This window comes from Lacerta agilis, chromosome 4 (genome assembly GCF_009819535.1).
Source record: "Lacerta agilis isolate rLacAgi1 chromosome 4, rLacAgi1.pri, whole genome shotgun sequence".
NCBI classification, from domain to species: domain Eukaryota; kingdom Metazoa; phylum Chordata; class Lepidosauria; order Squamata; family Lacertidae; genus Lacerta; species Lacerta agilis.
Window position 1 is genome coordinate 26,403,171 of NC_046315.1, and position 24,043 is coordinate 26,427,213.

Sequence of the window (24,043 nt, forward strand, 5' to 3'; positions counted from 1 at the left end):
CGAACAACCAGGGGCTGCTGCTGCTGCTGCTGAGGGAGCTCGGCCACTCCCCCCACGGGCTCCGCAGCGCAGGCGCCCTGGCGGCTACCGCAGGCAGGGGGCGGCAACATGGCGGAGTGAGCGGCGGCGGCTGTGGCGGCGTTTTCCGGCTCCACAACAACAGCGGGGGCTGCGGGGCGAGCTTTCCGCTCTCCATCGCGCTGTCCACCCATCTCCAGCCCACCGCCGCCGCCCCGCAGCCTTCTCCCGGCGGCCCACAGCGCGCAAGCCCCCGGCCGGCTGCCGGTCTCGGCCGCTTTTGTGGCTCCGTGAGGGGAGAAGCGGTGGAGGAGCGGCTTCGGCTAACGGGGCAGCGGCGCCCATAATAATCCCTCATTATAGAGGCGGGCGCGGGAGCGGCTCCTGGGACGGCCCTTCGGCGGCGGAGGCTCCGGTCCGCTCCCTGCGGCCCCGCCGGGCGCTGCTGCTGCTGCTGCTGTTGCTGCGGTTGTTGCCGCTGCGGTGGATGCGCAGCTTCTCGGCCAGGGCGGAGCGCGGCGGCGGCGGCGGCGGCAGGTAGTGTTGGCAGCGGCCGGGGCTAGATGGCGAGCGAGAAGCCGGGGTCGGGGCCGGAGCCGCAGCCGGCGGGGCTCATCCCTGTCGGGGCCAGCAGCAGCGGTGGAGGAGTTGGAGGCGCTGCGGGAGTAGCAGGAGCAGGAGCAGCACCGCCACTAGCACCGACGACGGCGACGGCGACGGGAGGAGGTGGTGGTGGTGGTGGTGGAGGTGGCTCGGCGGCGGCCGTGATGGGGGAGCTGCGGGCGTCGGGCTCCGGGTCCGTGGTGCTTCCCGCCGGCATGATCAACCCATCCGTGCCCATCCGCAACATCCGCATGAAATTCGCCGTCTTGATCGGACTCATCCAAGTCGGTGAGGTCAGCAACCGGGACATCGTGGAGACCGTGCTGAACCTGGTAAGGGGTGCGGGGGGTCCCTGCCGCAGCTCCTGTGTAGGAACAACTCTGGGGACGGGGCTGCCTCTCTTCTCTCTTCCCCCCCAAAAGGCGCCCCCTCTTGAGACTCCCCCCTAATGCAGGATCTTAACTACTCTTGTGTCCTCTAACTGCTCCTTCCTGCTCCCTCCCCCTCCCTTTTTTTTTTTTTTGGTCCAGGTGCCTGTTCTCTTCCTGATCTGCCTTCCCTCTCCATCCTCTTCCCCAACATGGAAACTGAAGGGAGGGGCTTTCTTCATGAGCTACTTTGTCATTTAATCTGGGAGGTCTCCCTTTATCTTTTGCTGGTCCTTGGAGAGCTAGCTCCCTTTAGCCATATGCTTCTACTCTGCCCTCCTTAACAAGCTCCTGCCCACTTTGCTACTCATGGCATCCCTGGTGCCTCCTCCTGACAGGTTTCTCATATCCACCTAGTGACACTTCCCAAGGCCTGAGGCAGATAAATCCCACACCTCCGGAAGTAATACCTTTTCTTTACTGTTAATTAGTGATGACTTCTCTTCCACCACAGATTTTTTTTTTTTTTGGGGGGGTAGCAACGGAGACTTCCTTCCTCCTGCCAGCTTTTGTACCAGGCTCCCTTCAGATTCCATTTCCACCTTGTGCTTATGACCTGTACTCACTCTCTGTCCAACTCCTGGCCCTTTTTAGTTTACTTTCTTGTTTTGTTGTTGAGTAGGAGAGTGTATGGAATACTGCTCGGTCACATAGGCCCATACAGTTCCAATCCGTGCTTCTTCAAATGCTTAATCTGAAAAAGTGGATTTAATTGTATTAATTATTCTCAACTTTAGGTGTTCATAGATAGTCTTGTGACTTCAGTCTGTTGCCAAGCAGCGGGATTTGATAGTACATCTATTTTTAATTGTATAAGATTAAAGAATAGCCCCAGATGGCGTCTTTCCTCTGTTGCTGAAATGTGTGAATGATTTAACCCTATTACCTTGCAGCCCATTGGGTTTGACATGTTGAAGAGAGGTTTTGTCTTACAATCTGTTGATTGGGTGAGCTTCTACTACTTTGTTACACCAGGTAGCTTCACTGTCACCTTTATTGTTTGAAATAGCTTTCTTGCCTGCTGTCTGTCTAAATGGTGCTGATCTCCACACACAAACACACACACCACCCCTGTGCTGCTCCCAATACATGGGAAAAACATTTCATGTTAGTTAAATTACAACAAAAAACTTTATTTGCGTAGCCTACAGGCCATTGCATCAAAAAGTTAAATTAGTTCATGGTCACTTTGCAGTGCAAGCATTACGGTAATTGCAGAGCTGTATGGCAAGGTTTTAGCTTTACCTACGTTAGAGGTTTAGAAATCTACACGAGAGAGCGAGGAAACTGGGTATAGAAATGAATCACTTTAATTATGAGAGATTTGATGCCTCTCCTGAATGCAAGATTTGCTGCAGCAAAGCTCATGGAACAGTTGAATGGAAACATCCTGTTCTGGATATAAAATGAGGAGGAGAGCTGCTACATGACAGATACCTTAAAATGCTTTTGTAACAAAGTTTTAACCATCGTATGCTAACCTGTAGGCAAAAGCAGGACCTGTGATATAGTTACATTGGTCACTTTGAAGTAATATGTCATTTTTATGTCTAATAAATATTTACCACTCGCCCAGCCTAACAGAATGGTAGAACTGCTGCAAATGTTTAGAGATAGGCTGTTACAACATTTGAGCAATACTGTAAATGCACAAGAGTTAAAGCTCTGTTCGAGTCATGAGGGGGCTGAGTAAATAATGATAAACATGAATGGTTCCTCAGAATTCATATCCATTTCTTTGAAAGCTATCCTTTTTAATAAAACACCTGTTTTTTAAGTTGCTGTAACTTGGTGTTTTTAAAGTGATTTTTAATTTATTTCAACGTAGCAGTGGAATAAGGTAATACAGAAAAATAGTTCATTGAGCAGTTTCAAGGAGATCATGCCCTGAAGGCAAGGTGCTTAATCCTTTTCTTTTCTTTTGTTGTTTTCATCCTTTGTTTTGGCAATTAAACATCTGAGAACCTGTTGATGTGTCAAGAAATGCTTTATATGTTCATAACCCAGTTACTAGTTTTTTTGGGAGAGTGTCTTCTGTCACTGCTTATAAATATTTAGAAATCAGAGGATGCATTTCAAGTAAAGGGGAAAGTTCAGAAGTTGTTTTGATAGCAGTGCATTTTATACTAGAATTACTTCCTGCAAATGTCAAGATGGGACAGGAAAGAAAATTGAGACAACATTGTGTAGTTTCCCTTTTGGTACAGTCAATACCTGTGAAGAACACAGCTTCAGGTGTGCTATAAAGAATCATAAATACTTTGCGAGGAAATACATTCTGGTTTGAAAACTAGAAAACAAAATTATAGTGGTCTATTTCCAGCAGCAGCAAAAAGTTATTGCTGGTGTGTTATTAATTCAGTTTTCATGCTGTTTACATAAAATTAATTTCTTTTATATTTACTTAGAGGAAGCAGGCAAGATAGGCAGAAGCTTGAGAATGGGAAAGACTGGTAGTCAGGCTAAGTGGGTTTTGTGTAGTTGTAATGTGGATGACTGAATCATTATCTTATGTGACTGAATGATTAAAAGATACTCCTGTGTGTTTGTTTATCTGACAATTGTATATTGATATTTTATTGGTTGCATAGTGGTAATTCTGAAGTACTCTGTCTGAAGTGTTATTGTTGGAATTGATAATGGACTAGTCTTCCAAAAAAAATTATATCACATTAATACCTGATAAATAGTTCTCACAATTCATTTTGTGTGAAAAAATGACCACCTAATTATGTGCTGGAAACAATGTAATGGCATTTGAGAGCAAAGTTTATGAACTGTTTGATTGTAGTGACAGAGGATCTGAAAGTTAAAAGACTCAAATTAACACCTGCATACCAAACACTTCCAAGTTTCACTGAAGTCAGTACAAGTGTCCTTATAGTAATAACCTAAACTGTAGCTTCCATATGTGTTTAAAGCTGCCCCCAAAGCTTTAGATTTGTATTGCATTGCATTTTCTGCTAAGTACCTGAACTATATTTGAAGATTTATGTAAAAAATGGTTCTTGTGTGTGATGGTGAAGATCTGAAAAGAGTGCAGTAGTATAGAGATTAATATTTAAATATGAAAATGTGTCCTGCATTGTTTAACAGTAAACCTAGACATGTTTTTTTAAAAAAATAGTTACATAATTTTTTTTGTTATTTTGTGTTCAGTTATACTTTAAGTTACTAAATTGTGAATACAGTGGTACCTCTAGTTATGAACTTAATTCGTTCCGGAGGTCTGTTCTTAACCTGAAACTGTTCTTAACTAGAGGCGTGCTTTCACTAATGGGGCCTCTTGCTGCCTCTGTGCCGCCGGCACACGATTTCCATTCTCATCCTGGGGCAAAGTTCTCAACTTGAGGTAACTCTTCCAGGTTAGCGGAGTTTGTAACCTGAAGCATTTGTAACCTGAGGCGTTTGTAGCTCGAGCTATCACTGTACTGTAGTTGTATTATTATTGGTGGTTTTTCTGCAAAGGGTTTGATCCTGTCCCACTCACTGCTTCCTTTAACGTAGGAAAACCATTTAAATGTGTGTGCACTTGATGGTGCTATATGTGTATTGGGCCATTAGGCATTTCTTCCTGTTACTAATGAAAATAGTACTCACATTTAAAAGTGTGAATAAGTAATTAGATATTTGTGTAGAATTATGTAATTGAGGTTCTTGTGCTAAAGAAGTGCTGTGCTCATAGGTTTCTACAGGATTGGGTAACGTTTGCAGAATTTGGTTAGATTTTGGTCAACTGCAGAACATCACAGATCAAGCTTCATCTTCCCATTACCAAGAAACTTCCAGTGTTAATGTTTGTGCATGCATAGCTGATTAAAATAATGCTGTCCACAGCCATAGCAACATCAGACCCGTGTTATCTGTGGAAATCATTTAGGAAAAGTTAAATCTTTATTTTTGATCAAATAATGAACTAATTCCTTTTTATTTCATGAGGTTTATACTTGTTTGCCAAAATACTGATTTGGCATTATTGATTTATTATCTATGTTTTTAATATTATTGTATTATATTGCATTGATTTATTTAAAAGAATTTATAAAGGGTTTTAGTGGAAAATCCCTAAGTGATGTACAGAGAACAATATAAAACAATTACTGCATTGATTTTCAAATAAAAACCGTAAATTTAATACAGATATACATACTGTAACTTGTTTACTTGTCAGGGTAGGCTTGCTGAAACAAAAGTTGTAGCAGGTATCTAAAACAGCTGGTTTCTGTTCTATTGTAATGCTTCTCTGGAAAAGTTTCTTTCAAGGGAGGTATTTAAATAACAACAGGCCTCATCCTTTATTTCTGCCCATGTCATGCCCAGGTTTGAAGGAAATGGGACAGAAACTTCTAATTGTTACTTTAAACTTTTGATGATGTTTGGCTTTAAAGCAAAGGTTTATCATGAACCCAACAACTGGCTTCGAAATCAGAACACTCAGTGGTCTCCAGGTTGAAGTGAATATTATTGCCTTGGCTTATGGTTATATCAAATAAAGGTAAAGGGGAGGGATCAGATTTCCATGGGCCTAAGAATGTTAAGGTGAAATTCCAATCTGAGTGTGAGGAAAATATTTGTTGTTGTTGTTGTTCAGTCGTTCAGTTGTGTCCGACTCTTCGTGACCCCATGGACCAGAGCACGCCAGGCACCCCTATCCTCCACTGCCTCCCGCAGTTTGGCCAAGAAATTAGTTAAACCATTGACCTTCAGAACTAACAACAAAAATGATAAACAGCTGTCTAAGTAGGACTGATAGTGAGAGAGTGGTGTGGCATTTTACCTACTCACATGAATCCTGTCTCATGTGAAAAACAGAGATACGCTAAACCTAGAAAAAGGTTACATAATAGTTGGAATCCTAGAACAGTGGTTCATGTTTAGTTGCAACTAACTAGAGTTGCACCAAATGACCAAGTTCCTCTTTCTTACTCTCTGCATGCTGTTACGCTAATATTCGGTGAAAGCAGCACCCTCCACCCTTCCTGCAAGCAGCTAGCATAGCTACTAGAAAAACACGTCCACGTGTATATTCCAGATCTCAAAACCTTTCAATGTCAGCATGTTTGGAACCTAGATATCTGAAATGCCAGCTCTTCCTTCATGAAACTGATCACACAATTCAGCAGGAAAGTCCTGCCACATGTCACACCACTCTGAGTTGCAGAAGGTGATGAATAGTGAATAGGTTATAGAATGCATTGTCCCATGAGACCCAGCAAACAACTTCCCTTTATGCAATCATGCAAAAGCTTTATTTGAATATACCTTTTCTGGTACTGTGTCTGGCTGTTGATGTTTTTGTTGCTGCTATTTCATTTTTAAATAGTTGATTGTGAACCTCTCTGTGGGCCCTATTTAGGACAGAACTGAAGGTGTGCATCCCATAATAAACTGGGTTAACTCCCCAATGATACAGGGTCCTGCATCCAAAATGAATATGGGCTGGAAGCAGTTCCATGTTGTCTCATGGTAGGGTGCCCAGCTTAGTTCCTTCTTAATTTCCCTTTATGTTGGCCATTATTGCCACGGGGATACAATGCTTGATGGTGTCTTGTGCAGTCACTTCCTGTTTGGTTGCAGCACGGCCTCTCTGCCACTTAGAACCTAGAGATAAGGCATTGGCAACCACAGGGGTCTCCTGAAGAATCCACATGGACTATGACTACAAATACTGTAGCACACCCAGAAAATCATTTTTGTCAATAGTTAATTTATTGTTAGTGAGGGGCTGTCAGGTTTTCCCCCAGCATCAATAGGACTCTCTTTTCAGAGTAACATATGATTTCTCTTCATATTATTTGCACCTTGTTTTCTAGTTTGATCAAACAAAGTTGATGCTCTGTGCCCCAAAAGATACAGAATACTTCACATCATATAAACATCTAAATAATCAAAACTTACATGTATTCTTAGTATGTTTTAAAATATGATTTTTTTATTTAATAAATATAAACCTGAGTATTCAATGACTTCAGTTTTGTACTATAAAGATTTCATTTTTTAAGTACCTCTTCCACAAACAGCCACTTTCTATGCTGTATTTGACCGAGAACTGAACTATAGAGCATGAATAAGAAGTGACAAAGCCTGTATAACTTACTGAGGACGTATTAACAAGACATGAATTCCATTTGACAGTCTCTTCAAAAGTAGCTTGAAATGTTCAGTTTCTTCTAAAAATGAAACCAAAGTAGTTTTCAAAACTGACAATTCATAGTAAAGATAGGTTAAGATGTGTTTAAAAGTCAACAAAACATATTTGAGGCAATATAGAAAATATGTTCACAATAGAGAAAGCTTATTAATGCACTTGTAGGAGTAAGAACACTTGTACACAGCAGCACATGCAATTAAACATCCTGTTTTAAAAAAAAATGATTTTGGGAAGGTTTGTGATCCATTGGTAGTAAATTACTTCTGTGTAACTGATTAGTTTCTACTGGATAGCATTTCACATGTTTATACTTGACAGTTATGAAGTAACATATCCTGTTAAGTAACAGGCTACTGCTTTATTTAAATAGGAGAGTGGTGAAACAAGCAACATAAGGACAGAGAGTGTTTGAAATTTCAAATTAGGTTTTTCATGGATTTTCTGGAAGATGATGGAGTTTATAAATTTGGAGACTAAAGATCATCTGTATAGTCTCCCCTCCCAAAAAGTTTAGAACTGCTTAAATTGTCTAATTATTATTATTATTTTAGTAATATTTAGTAGGGGAGCTTGTGTAGTATAATTAGAATATTGGGCTAGAACTGGGAAAATCTAGTTAAAATACTCACCTAGCCATGAAGCTCATTGAGGAACAAAGTATACCACCTTGAGCTCTTAGGACAGGGAAGTGGAACGTCTTATCTGTAGGTCAGTCTAGACCTGCCAGTAGGTCCAATTTGGCCTGTGAGGCCATTTCCCCCAAACCATCAACTGATATCACCCATGATGCAACCAAATGATTGGAGTTAAATGCTGCATTTGCTTTGTATGCCTATTCCCAGTACAGAATTGGTGCATGCAGCCAAAGCAACATGATTTAACCCCTTACTCATCAGCTGATGAGCCAGTGTTTTAAAATGGAAATGACAGGAGATTTACAAGCGGGCAGTCCTATATAATAATTATGCCAGATGGTGAACAGATGGTTTAAGGGTTATGCTGGAAAACTATATTGTCAACAGCTGGCTTGTAAACAATGCATTTGGAGCTTGCTCCTCTGGTAATGAGTGCAACACATCTTACTTCCAAGTAAGTGTGCATTGAATTGCAGCATTAATTTTTAAGCAGCCAGAAATTGTACTGTGTGTGTGTTGTTTTAAGTGTGACATGTTTTAATGCCAGGGAGCCTCATGTGATAGAAATGGGAACCTGTCTAAGAGTTCATGAATAAAAAAAAGTTAATTCTCTTATCTTTGATGAAGTGTGCATTAATCTGGAAGCAGATAAACACTCCTTATTTCTTGAAGTTAGAATCATAGAACTGTTGGAAGAGGAAACCCAAGGGTCATCTAGTCCAAATCTCTACAATGCAAGAAGCACAGCTAAAGAAACCCTAACATACGGCCATCCAACCTCTATTAAAAAAACCTCCAAAGAAGGTGAATCAATCACCTGCGGTAGTCCATTCTACTGTTGAACAGCTCTTACCATCAGAAAGTTCTTCCTAATGTTTAGTCGGAATATTCTTTCTTGTAAATTGCACCCATTTCTCTTGTAATTTGAATCTATTGGTTTGGGTTCTGAGTTATTTTTTCCATATATATACACTATGCAGGCATTTAATACTTCACTCTTCAGCACAAAGTTTTGTAGTGTCATTCATTACAAAAGTATACAACAATAAGTTAAAATTCAAAACAATGTTTTTAAATAAAAGGTTGCAAATGCCAAGTTGGAGGACAATTTCTTTCAGCAGGAATATCATCAGGCTTTTATTGAAACATTTCCCTATAGGCCCTTAGATTAGTGCTATTTGCTTTATAATTACTGGTGTTTGTTAGGAAACTAACACATAAAAATATATTGGTAGATAACAGAGTTTAGTTGAGAGAATTTTGGAGCCTATTAGTACTTTGACAAAAGCCCACAGCTGGAACATCAGAGGAAGAAAGATGTCTAGAGCAAGTCTCACATCTGCCTGTCTTTGTTAAACTTATACGGGGGAATAACTGTTTTTATTTATTTACAGTGTCCTAATGAAGAGTTAAGTGGACTCTCTTGGCCCTGACACTTGAATAAAATACATAGATATTATATAACTATGTTAGAAGCAGATATCCTTGATTAAATGATACATTTATGGTTGTTTTAATATATGTGAAGAGAGCCAGCATGGTGTAGTGGTTAAGAGCGGTGGACTCATAATCTGGTGAACCGGGTTCGCGTCTCCACATGCAGCTGCTGGGTGACCTTGGGCTAGTCACACTTCTTTGAAGTCTCTCTGTCAGCCCCACTCACCTCACAGAGTGTTTGTTGTGGGGGAGGAAGGGAAAGGAGATTGTTAGCCACTTTGAGACTCCTTAGGGTAGTGATAAAGTGGGATATCAAATCCAAACTCTTCTTCTTCGTCAATATTTTCTGTTAGGCTGTAACCTTATTCGTCTAATTGTATCTTTGCTGCTGGTTTCTCCTCTGATTTTAACTTCTTCATTGTAGTTGTATTGTTTTGATTTAAGTTTAAATATTGTCTTAAATGTTTCTACATTGTTAACAACATTGAGTAGTTTTTATAAAGGCATTTTACCCTCAGCTTCCTAGAAATGCTAAAAGTCATTCCTCAAATCTGTCTCTCTCCCTTTTCAGGATAACTTCCCAACCTTTTACATACATGTACTCTACATTTTATCCATCCATTCACAAACCAGTGCACACATCCCTCTCATGGTCCTACCTGTTCTTCAGGGACACCCTACCTTCCTTCCAATCTCCCCTATCTACTGTATATTCTGGTATGTAAGACTACTTTTTAATCCAGGAAAATCTTCTCAAAAGTCGGGGGTCGTTTTATACGCCGGGTGGAGAATCTGCGGTTGAGTATATCTCAAACTCTATATTTTTACTGGAAAAGTTGGGGGTCGTCTTATACGCCCAGTCGTCTTATACACCGGAAAATACAGTATATAGAAACATACGCACAGAGGCAGAGCTCCCTCACCTCTCTCTCTTACTTCCAAGCAATCCAAAGACATGCCATGCAATTGGAAGGCAGGTGTGTGTGTGAGCGCACGTGCAGAATTGGCCTAGCAAGGAACATGAGTACATGGAGGAGCAGCGCAGGCAGACAATTTAAATCCTTTTTTTGAGGGGAGGGAGAGAAATAAATTGTGGGCACTAGAGGTTGTTAATATGGTTTCACATCTCCAGGTGTTCAGTCTGTGCTGAATTTTGTTCCTGCTGTGTTTTTGGTTTAATGTGCTGAGTTTTGTTTTAATGGTCTTTTTTATACTCCGTTTTTATTGCATGTGTTTTAATTTTAAAACCTTGAGGATGTTTTTAGGACTGAAAGGCTGGGTACATAGGAACATAGGGGCTGCCTTATACATAAGACAATTGCTCTGTCTAAGTCAGTATTGTTCATACTAAGTGACAGCAGCTCTCCAGGATTTCAGAGTCCTTGCCCAGTGTTGAGAAGCTGGAACCTAGGACCTTCTGCATGCAAATCAGATGCTGTAATCCTAATCTACAGCATTTCTCTTAAAATGTATAAATGTTTTAAATAAATAAAATATAAGATGTTTGTGAAGCATTGCAGAACAGGGTTGCTGTTCAAACAAAAACCTTAAAGCTCCACTGGCAAGGGAAGACCTTACAAAACATTGTATTGTTTCTAGCATTTTTTTAAAATCCAAACTTGTAGGCAGATAAATTCTTGAATGAATATAGTTTTGCTATATCAGTTGGCACTCTTAATATTCTGACAGATGGGCATGAATGTTTCATCCAGAGAACTATGCCCTCAGATAGAGAGAGGGCATGATCTCCAACTAAAAACTAAAACAGCTGTCTGACCAAACCTTCTGTTTCTATAGTTCAAAGAATTGTGCCATGGTTAATCCATCTTTGAGCTGGATTAAATTCTGAAATAAATAAAAAAACCTACAAGAATATTTATGATTTTTAACAATGCATTTAGTACATTTCCTGTAAAAGCCAGTGGGAAAGGTTTCATTGATTTTAAGGGCTCCAGATGAGACCCCATTTCTTTAGTCTTTCCCACTGTGGTCATATAACTATCCTGTTGTTGCAGGAGGGGGAAATAAAGTGAACCATCTGGAGAAGATTTTATCTGCGACATATTTTGGGTAGAGCTGTAAGGCAGTAGAGGAAAGGAGTGCTGGAGGAAGAAGCAGGGGGATAGCAAGGGGGGGCATAGGGGGCAGGTCGCCCCATGTTCCATAATGGAGGGGGTGACAAATTATCAAGGAACAATTACTGCCCTACTAGGGCGGTTCATAAAAAACTTGTTTTTGGAAAATGCCTGCTCCAAAGGTTAATATCTTGAGCCTCCTCCACCAAAATAGCTGTTTACTTGGCTGTTTTCCTTTGTTGTGAAGGCTGAAGTTTCAGTTCATTGGAGCACTTACTGTTCCCAGCCCTAACCCTGTGGAAAGTCATCTAATTAGACTTTAATTTGATTTTGAGATGTTTTTAGGAGGTAATTTAATTATTGTTTGATTTTATACCAATGTTATATATCTGATGTTAGCCACCCTGAACCCGACTTTGGCCGGGGAGGGCGGGATATAAATAAAAGTTTATTATTATTATTACTTGTTATTATCCCTTTGTAAGAAAATATGAAATAACGTAAAACCATTTTTGCAAGGGGGGGGGGGGAATCAATGGGGGTGACAAGAAATTTTCCACACCGGATACCACCTGACCTTCCTACCTACGCCTCTGGGAAGAAGTATGAGAGAAACACTTCAAGGAATCAAGAATAGAAAATAAAAACTGCTTTTGTTTGTTTTTCAGTGTGCAAAATGAAAATAGTTAGAAATTTAAGTGAAATAATAGAGAAGGGGAAGGGGAATTTATAATATGTTCTTTGGCATGTTGGCTACCATTGATTTTAAGCATAAACAAAAATATGGTAGTTGTTACTTTAAATTGTAATTTTTTTGGCCACAACCCTGCTGAAACTTACCGCTTTGTCAAGTGTTTCTTAGGTTAAGAAAATAAAAACCTGTCCTTTGCTTACTACAACATTTATGGATTCAAGTTGGAACCTCTGTTTTATCCTTTTTCTTGGAGTGCCACAACTTGCCGCTATATATCTAACACTGGATAGGTTTTGTAATTATATATTTTAAATATATTTTCATTATTTCATAAATAGAGAAAAATTACAGGATTTCATAATGTGACCATAAGAAACAAAATACATTCATAAATATAGAACTTAAAGAGATTAGTAAAAATAATTATGATACAAAACAGTAAAGAAAAAAATATTAATGACTGTTTTCGGTGCAGAGATTGATAAATTGCTATTACCTGACTGATTTTGGCATATAGAAATATGGGGCATAGAAGTGAATATGTAAGCAGCATGGTCTTCAATGGTAGAAAAAAAGAGACATGCAGTTGTACAGTGACATGAAACTGTTATTCCAGCAATTTCTCAATAAATTTATATCCAGTGTGCTCCATAGTTTAAACCAGGGGCCAGCAAACTTTTTCAGCAGGGGGCCGGTCCGCTGTCCCTCAGACCTTGTGGGGGGCTGGACTATATTTTGAAAAAAATAATAATGAACCATTTCCTATGCCCCACAAATAACCCAGAGATGCATTTTAAATAAAAGCACACATTCTACTCATGTAAAAACACGCTGATTCCCGGACCGTCTGTGGTCCGGATTTAGAAGGCGATAGGGCCCGATCCAGCCCCCGGGCCTTCATTTGCCTACCCCTGGTTTAAACCATAGTAGATCTGAGAAGTTTCCCTTAAAGTCATATTGTTCTGCTATATGAATTTATCTGCTTGATTCCAGTCTTTTAAAAAAGTTAGTCTTACAGCAGGATAATTTAGTTTGGTAAAAACTGTTTGAATGCATCAGAGGCATTAATACATTTCAGTTTCACAGCTCTCCACAGTACAAATGGTTTGGGATAAGAGTACTTGCATTTTCACATATAAATCTGCTTGTCTCAAGTATTAGGTCAGGCTATTTGTCTGTCTAGCCTAGTACTGTCTGTTCAGACTGGTAACAGCTCTCCATGTTCTTAGGTAAAGGTTTTTCGACATCACTTGATACCTACTACTTTTAACTGGAGATACCAGTATCACTGCATTTAAAAACTTAATGAATTAATTGGATATTTCATACAAATAAATGAGAAGGATAAAATATTTTTCCTAAATAAAATTGCATTTATATATATATATAATACATATATTATTATTATATATATAATATACATACTCGGCAATAAGTTCCATTGAACTCTATGCAATTTTGTTCTGAGTAAATTTCATACACAATATGCTTCATATTCTTAAAGTAGTAAAACAAGATTAGGCTAGGTGCAAAAATATTTTTTACATATTTCAGTTATTCTCAAAAACATTTTCTTCCTGGGGAAAAACTGTTTTCATTGTTGCTTCAAAATTCAGGCAAAGCTTACTTCTGTAGGCTGGATTGTGCTGCTGAAGGCCCCATTGAGAACTCTAAATTGGAACTCCTGAGTGCATTTTTATGTTTAGAACTCTAGAGTAGTGGTTCTCAAACCTTTTCTGCCATGGACCATTTGAAAATTGCTGGGGATCTCAGTGGAACACTTAATGATTTCCCTGCCTGTTGTAGCAATGGCTGTGCTAGATGCTGTATGAATTTTAATTATATTTTTCTGCATTTAATTCATATATATTGTATTTTTGTATTATCATTTGAATTCCATATTCCAGCTGTAATACAATAAAATAGGGCGTAAGAAACAAGCAATAAAAATGCAATAAAAACAAAATTATGAGACGTCAAATGCCTATGAGTAACAAGCCCACAAACAGGATGTGCATGCAATAGCATTCTGCTGTTCATAATCTACAGTAGCTGGTATTCAGAGGCATACTGCCTGTGATTTTATTTATTTAATAATATTTCTAACCTACTCATAATAATGAATCTCAGAATGCTGGAGGTAATGTAGCCACTATGACTAGTAGCTGTTAATATCCTTTATGAATTTATCCTTCATGAATTTGTCTAATCTCCTTTTGAAGCCACCCAAATCTTTTGATAGCAAGTGTGCCGTGTAAAAAAAATAAAATTCATTTGTCTGTCCTGAATCTTGCAACATTCAGTTTCATTGGATGGTTCATTAGATGACCATTGGTTCTTATAGTACGAGGAGAGAAAAACTTCCCTCAGTCTCTTTAGCTCCTTTACAGTATGCATAATATAACAGAGCTTTATCATATCTCCCCTCACCCACTTTTTATAGTAAACTAAAAAGCTCTAAATGTTGCCAAATTCCCTTCCAGCCCTTTTGGACACTTTTTCTAGCTCCTCAATATCCTTATTAGAAACCAACAAGTGAGCGTGTAATGCAAATGACACCTATGCCAGTACAGATATGATTTTTCAATTTTCAGTCTTTAATAAACTACCTCTCCCACTAGTAAAGTTTTTCCATAGTTTTGCAATAGAGTAGTGGTAATCTGATTCCCAACTAGAAATTACCGTATATACTTGAGTATAAGCCTAGTTTTTCAGCACATTTTTTGTGCTGAAAAAGCTGCCCTCGGCTTATACTCGAGTGAGGCGGGCGGTGGGGGCGGCGAGAAAGAAGCCCTTTCTCTCCGCTTGTGCCGCCGCCCGCTCACCCCAGTCAACCATTCCTTAAGAAGTGTACAAGAACGGCGGTTCTTTACTCTCCCCAGGCAGCTTGTTCCATTCCTGAACTGCTCACATAAATGCAAACTTTAGACCCCAGAAGGCAGAAAGCCTATCAGTTAAGGAAGTATTAAAACCCCACAGGTGCTCACTTTCCCTGGCTCCTGCTTAAACAGGACAGGATCCCAGCCTTCTCTGTATAACACAAGGGAACATTGCGCTGTGGGTTAAACCACAGAGCCCTAGGGCTTGCTGATCAGAAGAATGGCGGTTCGAAACCTTGCGACGGAGTGAGCTCCACAGCAGCAAAGAAGGAAGAGGAAGGAGCAGCCTAAAGGGCTGCTTTCGGGCTGCTCGTTCCTCCTCCTCTACCACAGCGGCAAAGGTGAACCGGCTTATACTTGAGTCAATAAGCTTTCCCAGGTTTTTGTAGGGAAATTAGGTGCCTTGGCTTATATTTGGGTCGACTTATACTCGAGTATATACGGGTATATGGTTCAGTTTTTTTCAAACTTAACTTTCTTGCAGCTTTGCTAGTTAGGATTTTTTGTGTACTAGAAATTCTGCTGTGATATAATTAACAGCTTACTTATGTGTTGCAAGCTTCCAGAGAACTTGCACTTAACCTTCGTTGACTGCAGAAAGGAAGAAACTGTAGAAAAGTGGGGGAATTATTTACCATTATATGATGTTTGAAGAAGCAGTAATCATCAATTGTAACTCTTTGTTCACATGTAATACTAAATTATGGTTTAGCTATGCATGCATGAGCTAGAACAGTACTGTACCCTGTTCCCAGCTTACCAGAGGTGGCTTTTGCAGCTTGACATGGCTAGCGGGGCAGAAGCAGTTAGGTTCAAGATCCTTTGGTATAGCTTGCGGCATTTTGTGCACTCTACAGCTGCACATCCCCATAGGGCGACGATGACAGAGACTTCCTGGGGAGCCAAACAGTTTCATCTTGGGGCTCCCAGGCAGTGGGGCTCTGGAGGTGGACTGGAGTGAAAACTCCTGACGTCTGGTCCACCCTGGAGCATAAAAGGCAGGCTTACCCAGGAGACTAGATGAAGTCTCCTGGAAGCCTCCCTATGCTTATTCTATATTGTTGTGTTTTCATACTATTTAAATGCCTAAATTGAGTGCACAGCAGCCAGTCACTGGAATTAGGGCTGGGGATGAATTTCACCCATAAGAGGATGATTGCGGGGTTTTGCCTACCTCATAGCAAGTGTCACAATTTTTCGATGTTGTCTAAGATGTTGGGGTGAATCTTTAGTATGGAGGAGCAGGATAAGGAATACCCATAAGGGATCTTGGAGAGCAGTGCTTTCTCCCCAGAAGCCCCGCTGGGGGCTGATGGGCCCATGATACCCTCTACCAGTGACTAGATGAGGTCTCCTGGAAGCAGTTGGTGCCATGGGGGACTTCAAAAGTGGTGAACCCCAACTGTTGAATGACAGCTCATCTACCATCAGGTGGTTTGGTTGATTGTGTGGATACATACCAAATTCCTATGCTAAACCTGTTGCCTTGTAATCAATAAAGTTGTGTGACCTAATTTAATCCAACACCAGTTTGTGTTAGTCCTTATTTACTGCCTGCTCCCCCACTTGGCTGGCACTTGGATACACAAGTATTATTTGTTCCACATGCTTTCTTCCTCCTCTGCCACTCCCACGTAGCTAGCAGAAAGATGTCTGTGACATTTAGTGCCACTTTCAGAGAATCCTGGCTTGCTCTGCACAAACCAGGGGTGGTTTACTACAAACTCTGGTTAGATAAATTAGTCAGCTTCATAACTCGTGGTCTGAGGTGAACTTGTTTTGAAACATGCCAGAATTTGTTTAAAACGACATACACTGTTTCTTACTTATTGATAAATCAGGATTCTGTGAAAGCAAAACAAAAGCTGTGAAAGTCCATATTATTGACTGCATGGGGCAGGGGTCTTTACTTTGGTTTCTTCCTGCTTGTGTCTGCACTAAGAGGCTGTAATTTAGTCAGTGATACATGAGAGGCATGCCAATGTATTCTTTTATTGAGGTGACTGATAAGTTAGTACATTTCTACTAAAAGTTAAAAATATAAATATTTAAACTATATTCGTTTTGTGGTGCTATTTTCAAATCTGCATATTAGGAAATTCCCTAAACTGTTTTAAACTATAAATATGCAAAACTAATGAGTTCCATGATGTAGTTTTAATTATCTTTTTACAATGTTGAGAGACTTTATTTACATATTACATGCAACTTGGTGAAATGAGAGCAAAAACTAAATTGTAGAATAGGTAAAGGTAAAGGGACCCCTGACCGTTAGGTCCAGCCGCAAATGGCTCTGGGGTTGCGGCGTTCATCTCGCTTTATCGGCTGAGGGAGCCGGCGTACAGCTTCTGGGTCATGTTGTCAGCATGACTAAGCTCCTTCCGGCGAACCAGAGCAGCGCACGGAAACGCCGTGTACCTTCCCGCTGGAGCGGTACCTGTTTATCTACTTGCACTTTGACATGCTTTCAAATTGTTAGGTTGGCCACAAATATTACCTCTAGTTTATATTAAATGAAGAATAATTCAAATCTCTAGTTTGCCAAATTTTGGTGGCAATTTATGATTTATATTATATATGTGTAATATGTATTCTCTTTCATTTTTAAAGCGATTGTGCTAATTAAACCTCAGGGTACTTTGAGCATCATTAATGGTTGCATGGGTGTCCTTGATAAATTCCCATTTGGGTAATTATATTGTCTACATAAACGCCTCCTCTAGTTTTTAGCTGATGTAGGAATCTTCCTTTATTCTCTTTAATGAAGTGTGGACTGCATATTGTTTAAAGTAGTTGTTGAATTCCTGTTGCAATTGTGGAATGTATTTAGTCAGTCCAGATTAGATTTGGGCTATCAACTTTGTCAGTCCATAGTGAACAAAAAGTTAAGCAACACAAGGTATTATTATTAACCTTTGCATTCTGAGCTTGATCATGTGATTTAAACACATAAGTAGGATCAGAGATAGTCTAGCCACATAAAATCCTGATTCTGATGTTTAAAAACTTGAAGTATTTTGTTAATATTACACATTATATTAGTATTTTCATTTTATTTTTGAGGTTTGGAAACATGCATTTGGTCTTTAATATGGTTAGTGTATTTTTGAAGCATTTAGGATTCATAATACATTGAATTGACAAAACAGCTTCTGTTCATGAGCTTCAATTTGTTACATGTGAAAATTTTTGAGACCACATTCCTAAGCATGCATTAACTTAATGTTAAAACAGAAGAAAGCCACGTGATAATGTCATGTTAATACTATTTAGCAAGGACTACATCTGATTAGCAGCCTCTGGTGCCTTTCAGACTCTCTTGTAAACCATAGCTAAAGTTACCTGAGTAGCAGAAGTTGATGTGCATTTGTATCAAGATTTCCTGATTTAATCAGAAATAAGAGTAGTATTAAGCAGTAAATCACTGTTAGATTTCTATTATATTTCTCCAATTTGACCTGAGTTCCAAGGAAGATAATAGTTATAAAAAATTAGAGAAGTATTGATATAAAAAATTAAACAGATTTTTTATCGTTTTAAAAAAACAATTGTGTGTTTCCTTTTAAAAATCTGATTTAAAATGAAACATGAATTGAATGTAAACATTTAACTGTCTATATGTGGTTATAGATCAGTTTTATAATGAGTGTAGATTTCTTTAAAGGACTTATAACAGTTTCAGTGACAGTCAAGAAGGCCAGTGCAGGGTGCGGGCAGCTAGGTACACTTGCCTGACGCCTCAGAGGACTAAGCTGGCTGGTTTGAGTTTATAACAATTATAAACTGTTTGAGTTTATAACTTTATTCTAACAAGACTCTTGCCCTGAGTCTTAGACATGCTTTGCACATGCCTGCAGTGATGTATGTGTTGTCTTGGGTGTCCATATACATACAATATGTCTCACTTTGTTCAAGAGGAATTTTCTAAATAAGTGTGCATAGGATTTTGCAGCCTTAGTTTTTAAATAAGTGATCTTGCCTTAGCAGCCTTGGAAATGTACAGACAAAGGATTTTACTATTGCAGAATACAGTATAGGCAGTATGCTCTAGAGTGTCCTCCAACCCTCTAGTGGGTGGATGCAGAGTAGGTGAGAATCATGGAAATGGTTTCCCTTCTTTTGCTGTCAGAAGCCTTGCCATCTGCTGAGCAATACCATTGGATACAACTCAAACAAAAAGGTAATCTTTCAATAAAACTAAATACATTAAAATAATAAATGATTAAAAATCATTATATTTATGTCTTCTCTCGTCTTCCAAAGAGCTCGGGGTGGCATTACATAGTTTTCTTGTCACCCAGTGTATTCTCACAAAACCTTCACGGCTTAGGAATGTGAACCTGGGTCTCCCCAGTCGGGCATTTTGGCCACTGCAGCACACCAGCTCTAATTAAATTCTTCTTTTTTCTAATTAAATTATTTAGAGTTGTTTAAAATAATAATCTCAGTCAGATGTTCTCCCTATATATTGTAACATACTGTTTAACATTGTAGCACTGTTGGTAGCCTGGTTGTGAGGGTTTGACTCTAAAAGCAAGACTAAACATAAATACAGTGGTACCTCTGGATGCAAATGGGATCTGTTCCAGAGCCCCGTTTGCATCCTGAGCAGTCGGCATCCTGAGCGCCGCGTCTGCGCATGCTCGCTGCGCGATTCGGCGCTTCTGCACATGCGCGTGACATTTGACGCGTCTGTGCATGCGCAAACCACTGAACCCAGAAGTAACCCGTTCAGTACTTCCGGGTTTGGCGGGTTCATAACGCGTGATGAACGCAACATGCAGCATTCGTAGCATGAGGTACGACTGTACCTCACCCCAGTCAGCCAATTCTGAAGGATATGTGGAGAAGGAACCCTACTTTCTTTCTGACTCACCACCACCACCACCACCACCATCAAGGCCTTAGGACTGCTGGTTTGATGGAAATGTACACTCCCAGTGCATGATTTCTAGTAACGGTATGCTTTTCTTCTATGGCCTTGTCACTTGATTATTTACAGCTCTTATACTGCAAACATTTCTAGTTGTACTTTGCAAACCAAATTATTTCCAGTATTCAGACCCCTGGAATGTTAGTGCCTTTATGGCTAAGATTACAGTGAAGAGCAGCCAAAGAAACCACAGGATCATTTTAAACTGAAACATTGTTGGTGAGTTAGTTAATCTGGAGACTATGGTAAGTGGGGAGACCACTGTTTTTAATGAATAGCAGGGTTAAAAACTTTTATCTCAACTCTTCATAATTCAACTTTCTAAACTACCTTTTGTTAATTTGTTACTCATGAGCCTAGTGTAAGAAATACCACTTTCAGCCATTAATCAGAATTAAACATAGGGAAGAGAATAATAAAATATGATGGGTTGTATGAAATTTATTTATTTATTTATTTGTAATTCAGTTAATATCCCACCCTTCCCAAAGGAACACAGGATGACAAACACAACATAAAGAGTGTGCCCCCCCCCCAACAATATCATTATCTCAGACAATGATTTTGCAGTTTCCAGGAACATTATCTTTCAGACACTAAATACTGGAGTAAACAGGAATGTTTTTAATTATTGATGAAAGTCAATAATGATGATATGAGGGTGATTTGTGATTCTTCTTCCACCCACCCCCTATCTTATCCAAAGTATTGGCAAACACTTTAGAACAGCATGAAAGTCTTCAGGAAAAAGAGGAATCTGTTCATTGATGGAAGGCTCCATTGGATCAAAGAGTGTTCCATCAGTTGGGCAGAAATTGAATACACCTCTATATTTTTTATAAAAGAAGGTGTAAATAGACATTGACAATGGATGTTTATCCTTAGTTGGAATGTTTATCTTCTCTGTCATTCCCCACATTTGAAAATTGGGCAACTGAACATTACACAGGGTACAGAGATAGCCATGGAGATGATCCAAAAAGTGGAAGGCACATAGCTGCACAAAATGAATAAGTGGTGGCTAATGTGGAGTTCATTGTCATGAAAGATTGCTGAGTTTCTGTTTGAAAATGTGTCATGGATTTGTGGTTTCATTAAAACTTGATCAGCTGCACACAGAGATAGATCATATATCTGCCCTAAGCTGGTTTTGTTTCATCAAACAAATTGGTTTGGGACAGAAAACTAATTTGAGGTTCTTCTTCCATCAAGTGGTATAGTAATTTTAAGAAATAAATTATGAAATAAAAATAATTCAAAATCTTTTTGCCTTAAAAACAAAAGTACTTATGAGGGTAGTTACTTCCTTCAACTTTTAAAATGTTATAAGCTGCTTAGAGCGGTTACCTCACCTGCCATGAGGAAAAAATACATTTTACCTTTTTAAATGCTTCCAGGAATTGAATGCATGTCATAACATTCAGTCCGTTTCTTGAGAATTATACAGAAAAAAGATGGCTACCCATCTTATATTTTCTTTTCCATATCATGTCCTTGTACAGTGAAGACACATGGTCACTTCAGTCCACTGATTATGCTTAATGTGCAAATTGGTCTGCTAATCCAAGTTTGGTTCTGAGAGGAGCAAAATGAGAAGATTTACTCCAAAATCTTCCAACTCTAGCTGCATATTGGGCCCTCCATTTTCTTATAATAGATGCTGCATCTTAATGAAAGATTTACTGTTTGGAATTTTTCTGTTCAGTTTTTCTATTTATTTCAGAAACATGCCAGATGTTTGAAATTCTAAATGTATGAACTTTACACTTTTACTCCAGTGCAGAAAAGGATTGCCTTTAGACTAGAAAGCTAATATAAATGAATTTGTGTAAATGTATAATTATTGGTTTATTGATAACTGGATTTGCCTTTCATATTACATATAATATGCAATCCTAAAATCCTCCTATTACTTGTGGTAATAGTTCCTGTTAGTTCCTTAATATCATCTGATCTCAGATATCTCAGGAGAGTTGCATCAGCATGCCAAGGGATTTCAAACATTATTTGTTTAAACAAAAGAGTAAACCCAGACAGGATTTCATGTTTCCATATTTCTATTTATATGGTTGAATATCATTTACATTGAACTTTTGCTTGCCTTATTCTGCAAGGGACTACTTTGTCTGTTCAACCGTGCTGCTACAAAAATAGGCTTGATGAACACTGGTTAATGTTTATCCACTATTCTGTGGTAATTTTGATAATTGATACCAACATTACAAAAGCAGAAATTCCCCTGTGTAGGTACTGCATGTAATACCATAAGTAAGACTTCCATATCATAGTGATTTGTATTCTTGAGTTCTGACGTAAATCTGCTTGGTGTTTATAGGTCAAATAATATGCTCTGAACTTTAAAAATTAAACCATCCATCTTACATCTGTTTTAAGAGTTTATTTTTTAAAATGCATTTTCTGTTCTTCTATAGACAGTTGAAATATTAATAACCAGGAATTTAGTAGTGTTATTAAGTAACATTTATTTACATAGACTGTACAGACTCCAAAGTTAATTCTTTTATCTTTCCAGAAGGCAGCTATACTAAAGAAATTGTGTAATAGGTTTTTAAAAACAAACAAACAAACAAACAACAACAACACCCAAATTCTACTTTATTTAAAAAGATTTATATTATCTGACATTTAGGTTAGTGGACAATTGATCAATATCAAGAGTTTAAACAATGTATCAAACACCAGCAACATAGTTAAAACAAGCAACATAGTTAAAACAGCAGAGGACTAAAACCAAACAGATTTTATAAAGGTCCAGAAAATTAAGAAGTGATTGTCCGAGACTGTGGTGGCATAAAGTGAGGTTTCTGAGGTCGAGCATTCTGATGGTGTGCCACAACTCCGAAGGCCCTTTCACATGTGACCAGGTAGTAGGTATCTAATGTTGGGCTGCTACATAGGATTTTGAAGAGTTTTAATTGGTAAGAACTATGTTTTTATTAGTAAACACTTAAGTTATGTTTCATGCAGCAGCTGGTGAAGGTGCTTCAGAGATAGCATTCTACAGGGTTGGCTCCTGTTTGCCGCATAGCTTCTGTGTTCTGATCTAGCGGACATTTCTGAGAGGCAGACCTGCATATAACACACACTTGATTTTATATGGGATTGTGCTGTTGCCTTTTCTTCGTTCAGCCTTTCCTTGGTTAAAATTGTGCAAAGTCTCCCCTTTGTGTTAGGCCCTTTTCACAAGTTTTATGTCCCTATGTTCTCACATATGCTCTTGTATACTTGCAGTTCAAAAAGCGAGTAGCCTGAGAAATGGCAGATCTGTTCCCTGATATATAAATGATGTTATGTGACCCTTGTGCAGCTAACAACCCATTAAACAATTAAAACACAGTTGAACAAAAACAACACAATACAAAATAAAAAATAAAAAATCCTTCCAGTAGCACCTTAGAGACCAACTAAGTTTGTTCTTGGTATGAGCTTTCGTGTGCATGCACACGTCTTCAGATACACTGAAATAGAAGTCACCAGACCCGTATATACAGTACAGCTCAGCAAACACTTCTCAGGAACTGCAAAGATAACTAACTACATGATCACATTCAAAACTGACCTTCCCTTTGATAAGAATTATCTCTTTGCTGCCTGGTAGATTAAAGTGGATTGAGTTTGTTCACTCCCATCTAGTCCATCATGGCCTAAAAATACGCTTCTGAGCATTTGTAGTCTCCCTAGGAGCAAATAAAAATGAGAAAGTGGGAGACAGCACTGACTTTCTTTAGCATTCATGGGACTATTCAGCCCAAATCACCCCCAGTGGCTTTATGTAGATGTTGATGGGATTCAAAACAAGAAGGAAAATTTCATAGGCTAAATGTGGTGGGGTAGGGTAGCTGTCTCCCAGCATGACCTTCTGGGCCTTATGTTCCAAGAATGACTGGAGCCTTCAAAGCTTGGCATTTTTCAGTCCCGTTCCTGCAAACTATCCCAAGAGACAAAGCTGATATGTTTCTGGCTAGAAGAGAGAAGTTTACTATGCTGCGTGTTCATTTGAGTTATGCATTTTGTAGAAAGCCCTGGACTGGTAAAAATAAATGTATTTTCCAAATTATGCAGAGGTCCAATTAGCTTGACTGCTCTGTTTATTTCCACACCTGCCCCGTCTCCATCCAGTACTTACCTTTATCAATCATCCCTTTTCTCCAGTAAGTTCAGGCTAAAGA

The 24,043-nt window shown here is 39.1% G+C and overlaps 1 protein-coding gene across 12 annotated transcripts in view; it reads left to right on the forward strand.

The window, feature by feature from the left end:
- Positions 1–566: 566 nt before the first annotated feature.
- The window catches only part of NBEA (neurobeachin), a 364,492-nt gene continuing 341,015 nt past the window's right edge, over positions 567–24,043 (forward strand). For 10 of the 12 annotated variants that reach the window (XM_033146495.1, XM_033146496.1, XM_033146500.1 and 7 more), the window contains exon 1: positions 753–953. In XM_033146495.1, coding sequence (XP_033002386.1) covers positions 786–953 — 168 coding nt within the window. In that variant the 5' untranslated portion in view covers positions 753–785. Of the gene's footprint in view, positions 658–744; positions 954–24,043 lie in introns of those variants that run through there. The other 2 variants (XM_033146505.1, XM_033146506.1) reach the window with 2 other exon arrangements.